The 6,062-nt window shown below is 38.1% G+C and overlaps 1 protein-coding gene across 6 annotated transcripts in view; it reads left to right on the top strand.

Moving 5' to 3' along the window:
* Positions 1-5,500, top strand: part of LOC106873176 (catenin beta) — an 81,790-nt gene extending 76,290 nt beyond the window's left edge. For all 6 annotated transcript variants that reach the window (XM_052973244.1, XM_014920407.2, XM_014920409.2 and 3 more), the window contains exons 15-16: positions 1,920-2,109; positions 4,010-5,500. In XM_052973244.1, coding sequence (XP_052829204.1) covers positions 1,920-2,109; positions 4,010-4,212 — 393 coding nt within the window. In that variant the 3' untranslated portion in view covers positions 4,213-5,500. The remainder of the gene's footprint in view (positions 1-1,919; positions 2,110-4,009) is intronic.
* The last annotated feature ends 562 nt before the right edge of the window (positions 5,501-6,062 follow it).

The raw sequence follows: 6,062 nt of genomic DNA, 5'->3' as shown, positions 1-6,062 counted from the left end.
GACTGGTTCTTGTGCGGGTGGCACATGAGATGCACCATTTTGAGCGTGGCCGTTGCCAGTACCGCCTGACTGGCTCCTGTAGGATTTTCGAGCGAGATCGTTGCCAGTGCCCCTGGACTGGCTTGTGCGGGTGGCACATAAAAGACACCATTTCGAGCGTGGCCGTTTTCGTGCGGGTGACACGTAAAAGCACCCACTACACTCTCTGAGTGGTTGGCGTTAGGAAGGGCATCCAGCTGTAGAAACTCTGCCAAATCAGACTGGAGCCTGGTGTTGCCATCCGGTTTCACCAGTCCTCAGTCAAATCGTCCAACCCATGCTAGCATGGAAAGCGGACGTTAAACGATGATGATGATGATGATTTACCTCCCAGGATTTTATAATAATAATAATAATAATAATAGTAATAATAATCCTTTTTACAAGGCCTGAAATTTGGAGGAGGGGATAGTCGATTACATTGACCCCAGTGTTTCACTGGTACTTAATTTATCAACCCCAAAAGGATGAAAGGCAAAGTCGAACTCAGCGGAATTTGAACCCAGAACACGAAGGCAGACAAAATACCACTAAGCATTTCACCCGATGTGCTAATGATTCTGCCAGCTCACCCTCTTAATAACAAGACTAATAATAATAATAATTCTCTCTACTGGGGGCACAAAGCCTTGAACTTGTGCGGAGTGGGGTAAGTCGATCATATCGACCCCAGTACTTGACTACTACTTATTTTATCGACCCCAAAAGGATGAAAGGCAAAGACAAACTCGGCAGAATTTGAACTCTGAACATAACGACAGGTGAAATACCGCTAAACATTTCATCCAGTGTGCTAACAATTCTGCTGGCTTGCTACCTTCAATGTTAATAATAATAATAATAATAATGGTTTCAAATTTTGGCACAAGACCAGCAGTTTCAGGGGGTGGAGTTAAGTCAATTACGTCAATCCGCAGTATGCCACTGGTACTTATTTTACTGACCTCAAAATGATGAGAAGCAAAGTCCAACCTTGAAGGAATTTTAACTGGAGGAAATACTGCTAATGTTTCTGCTAGCTCACCACCTTGATGAAATTTGGTGGGAGGAGACAGACGATTACATCAACCCCAGTGCTCAACTGGTACTTGCTTTATCAACCCCGAAAGGATGGAAGACAAAGTCGACTTTGGCAGAATTTGAACTCTGAATGTAAAGATTGGTGAGATGCTGCTGAGTGTTTCACCCAACATGCTAACAATTCTGCCAGCTTACTACCTTAATAATAATAATTTAATGTCCATTACATGCTGGCATGGGTTGGATGGTTTGACTGAGCCAGTCACGCAGATCATGCCAAATCCAGTCTGATTTGGCATGGTTTTCTACGGTTGGATGCCCTTCCTAATGCCAACCACTCAGAGGATAATAGGTGCTTTTATGTGCCACTGGCACAGGTGCCATTTGCATGACCTCAGTATCTGCCACGCTGCAATTTTGCTCGGCTTGATGGACCGTCTTCTCAAGCACAACATAATACAAAAGGCCTCCATGAGGTCCAATACTCGAAAGGAACTTGGCTACCTTGCCTCCATGAGGTCCGCTCAAAAGAACTTGGCTACCTTACCTCTATGAGATCTGCTCAAAAGGAACTCAGCCACCTGACGTCCGTGAGGCCCAACACTCGGAAACTCAGCCACTTTGCCTCCATGAGGCCCAACGCTTGAAAGGAACTTAGCCACCTCACTTCTGTGAGGCCCAACACTCGAAAGGAACTAGGCCACTTTGTCTCCAATTATAATGATCGTTCTTTTTAATTTCAGCCGAAGGTCAACAATATTAGGGGAGGGGCTGAGTTAATTACATTGACCCCCAATGTTCAAATGCTTACATCAACCCTGAAAGGTTAAATTTTTTATTTGTTTTTTCTTGTCTTCCAGCCACCTGGTTTTGCAGACGTGGGCAGCAATTTGCTACCCCCTCCTGCTGAGGACACTTTCAGAGATCAGATATATGTCCCTCCACAGCACCATGGAAGCCAAGGTAGCATGCAGAGTGGTTACCAAAGTGACATGACTAGAGGAGGTGGGACAGGCAGTGGCGGGGGAGGTAATGCTGGTGGGGGAGCAGGTGAGTGAATAAAGTCTTCTTGTCAGTTCTAATTTATTTTTTTCTTTAGAGAGGTGTGTTTGTAAGTGTGTGTATGTATATATATTTGTGTGTGTTTAACTATATGATGTATGTATATATATATATATATATATATATATTTGTGTGTGTAATCCTATGATGTGTATATATTTATATATATTTGTGTGTAATTATGAGTTGTGTCGTCTTCATCATTGTTTAACGTCCATTTTCCATGCTGGCATGGGTTGAACGATTTGACTGAGTTCTGAAAAGCCAGCAGCTGCACCAGGCTCCAATTCTGACCTGGCAATGTTTCTACAGCTGGATGCCCTTCCTAATGCCAACCACTCTGAGAGTGTAGTGGGTGCTTTTTACATAGCACCAGCACAGGAGCCAGTCAGGGGGTGCTGGCATCGATGACAATCAGACAGTGCTTTTTACATGCCACCAGCACAGGAGCCAGTCAGGCGGCACTGGCATCAGCCACATTTGGATGGTGCTGAGCCAGTCACGCAGACCTGGCATCGACCATGTTTGGATGGTGCTTTTTACATACCACCAGCTTGTGTATGTGTAATTATATGATGTTTATATATTTGTGTGTGTAATTATATGGTGTGTGTGTATATATATATATATATATATATTTGTGTATGTGTAATTACATGTGTATATATATATTATTTAATTCACAATAGAATATAAGGATAAAAATCATGTTAATGATTTTTGTCAGGTAGTCAAGGGCAAAAACGACCTAACTCCAAAGTTGTTTTCACCCTTGCTTCCTTTATATAATTATATATGTATATTATTATTAATTTTATATATAATCCAAGTAAGTTTATCTATATATATATATATTGTGTAATTATATGATGTCTGTATATATATTTATGTATGTGTAATTATATGATGTATGTATATATTTGTGTGTATGTGTAATTATGATGTGTATATATTTGTGTGTAATTATGATGTATATATATAATATATATCTGTGTGTACATATGTTTTGTACACATACATAACATATATTGCTTGGGAGCAAGGATCACGAGTTTAACACAGGGAAGAGGAGGGACACTGATGGCCATACCTTTTTCAAGAGCATAAATGAAATTCATTAACCTCAGTCAGAAGTCAAAACGCAGTCCCCAGACTTAGCTGAATGTATGATTTATACTAACCACTTAATATCTAATCTCTCTCTCTCTAAATGTATAAAGTAAATAACCTTTAGTTGTTGTATAATTTAACAACAAAGATAGGCTGGGATATAATACAGTTTTCCCTCTCAAATTCCTACTTGAGTGATTAAGTTTAACATGAATCTATTACGAGCCTAATTACGGGTGAATAGGGTTAATTCAAAATAGTTTCCTTTGGCATAAATTTGGGAATGTTTTTGAATACAAGCCAGATACTTAAATCACCTGGAAAACTTTTAGAAAAGTAGTGCCATCACAGGTAGATATGAAAGAGGAAATGTTTACATAAATGTAAGAGTGTTATTGCTCTTTAATTCTTTTGTGACCATATTTCTCATGACATATGATACCTATGTAATGCAATGAAATCTTGAAACTATTCAAATGTGGCTGGATAAATAGTTTCCATGTAAAGATAAGGTAGACACTTCAAAATTTGTGGCTTCTATGTATCGTAGATAGATGTCTCAGGTGGGTTGGAACAAAAAGGGATAAGAAATAGAAAATTATATTTTAGTGTCTGTTTACTGCATTGAATATGTTTAGAATACAAGTATCTAGAAGACATGGTCTTCTTTTCACTCAGTTTGAAACAGGCTGATCTGCTAACATTTACAAGTTAGAACTAAAACCTAACATCTTGTCTGTTTAATTTACTACGTTTCCATTTATTGTGTTGTTTTCAGCATATGATCAGGTGCCTGTGGATTCTATGCAAGGCCTAGAAATCGGCAGCCACCAGAGCAGTGGCTATGGACCAATGGATAACCTACAAGATCTTGGACCGCCTCCCGCTGAGGACTTAAATTTTGAAAACCTAGATACTGGCCTACCTGCCCACACAGGAGACAACAACCAGGGCATGGCCTGGTATGACACTGACCTATAAACTAATAATATTAAGACCTTTGTACATCAAGATACTGGACGAAACTACTGATAAACCACATGATCCATTATTTTACAGTACCATGTCTTGAAAGAGAAAAAAAAAACACAAAATAACCAAAAAAAAAAAAACAAGTGTCCACAATGCATATCACTCAGTTGATCTTTACCATTTCAATGGAAACTTCATTCTTTTTCTCCATTTCACCACACCACCACCACCACCACCACCACCACCACTACCACTACTGATTTACTTTGGACCATAGTGCAGAAGCCATTCCAACCTCCAGCCTCTTCTTCATAGAGTTATGGCTTATTAGCCATTAGGGACTGGGATCTGCAAATGCATCCTTGTTTTTTGTTTTGTTTTTTTTTTTTCTGTTTTTTTTTTCTTTCTTTCTTTCTGCCATGTCACCTCTCTGCATTATTTTGGCCTTCGTCCCTCCTTTGGCTGACTATTTCTCCCTAAATATCAAACCAGCTGCTGCACACAACTGTGCGCCTATTTTTGTCTGTGTGTGTATGTATATATATATATATACAAACTTTTTTTTTATATTATTTTTATTTCTTTATTATTTACAGTTACTATTACCAGACTCTCATTACTAACAACATAACTGTTTCTCTCAACCACCTTCCCCACCCCACCCTCACTCTCCCATCCACAACTTTACACTGGATTATAATCGTTCATTTTCATTTCACTAATCTTCCAAATCCCTTTCCCCCTCCTCCATTTTCCCCCTTCTCTCTTTTTTCATTCATTGAAACCCTTTTTTTTTCTTTTGCATATTTTTGGCTTTTAAATTTTTGTTGTTGTTTCTCCCTTACTATCCCTTCAACACATCTCTCTCTCTATCTATCTATCTATCTGTCTGTCTATCTCCCCTATATTGCTTCACTCTTTCTTCTGTCTGTTGCTTTATTCTCCCTCTTGTCTAAATCTCTACTCTTTTTATCTATCTATCTATCTATCCATCTATCTCTCTCTTATAATGCTTTATGTATTCTTTATTACTTGTCTTTTCCTTTACCATCCCATTTAATAGTTATAGCAGCTCATAGAGCAGATAATACAACCATATGGATGCCTCTGCTGCTTTGGATGTTACACCTTAGTTAATAGTAGTCACTCTAGCTGTGCTTTAGTGAACTATTTCTCTCCTGTGCTTTAGTGTAGTTTCACGGTGGACAAATATGTCCACCATGCAATATTGCTGTATTCATGCTCACTAGGAATATCTGTATGCATGTCTTTATAAATAAACTGGGTTTTTTTTTTCTTTTGTTTTGTTTTCTTTCATTGATTTTATTTCCTCTACCTCTCTTTCTCTCTCTCAATCCTATCCAAACCAACCTGCCTGATACTGCACTTCATAACAAGACCTATCACCATAATTTTTATGTAAGAATTTTCTTTCTTTATTTTGTCATGTTCTAAAATACCAACTTAATATATTTAAACATTTAGATATTTTACTAAAACCTTCAAAATTCCAGGTTATTTTTCATAATTAATTCCAACACAGGCATTGTACTTCATTAGAGATATGGTCACAAAAATATTAAATATCAAGTTTACGGGGATAAACAACATACATTGGCCATAATCTTTGTAGGAAAGATAATTCTCAGGTTCTGGTAATATGTACTTCCAAAGGTGGTCCAACCACAAAAATAAATGTTTCTTATGCCTGAAATTGGAGACTTTGAGACATGCTTTTCTATAAGTTTTGATACAAGCTCTCCATCATCATCATCATCATCTATCTAAAGTTCTCATTAGAGTTATCATTGTTGAGCTATCATCATTCTTTACCAAGAACTACAATGTGTCCATCCTTT

The sequence above is a fragment of the Octopus bimaculoides genome, chromosome 1, assembly GCF_001194135.2.
Source record: "Octopus bimaculoides isolate UCB-OBI-ISO-001 chromosome 1, ASM119413v2, whole genome shotgun sequence".
NCBI classification, from domain to species: domain Eukaryota; kingdom Metazoa; phylum Mollusca; class Cephalopoda; order Octopoda; family Octopodidae; genus Octopus; species Octopus bimaculoides.
Note: the sequence above shows the minus strand (reverse complement) of the source record. Positions and strands in the feature narration are given on the sequence as shown.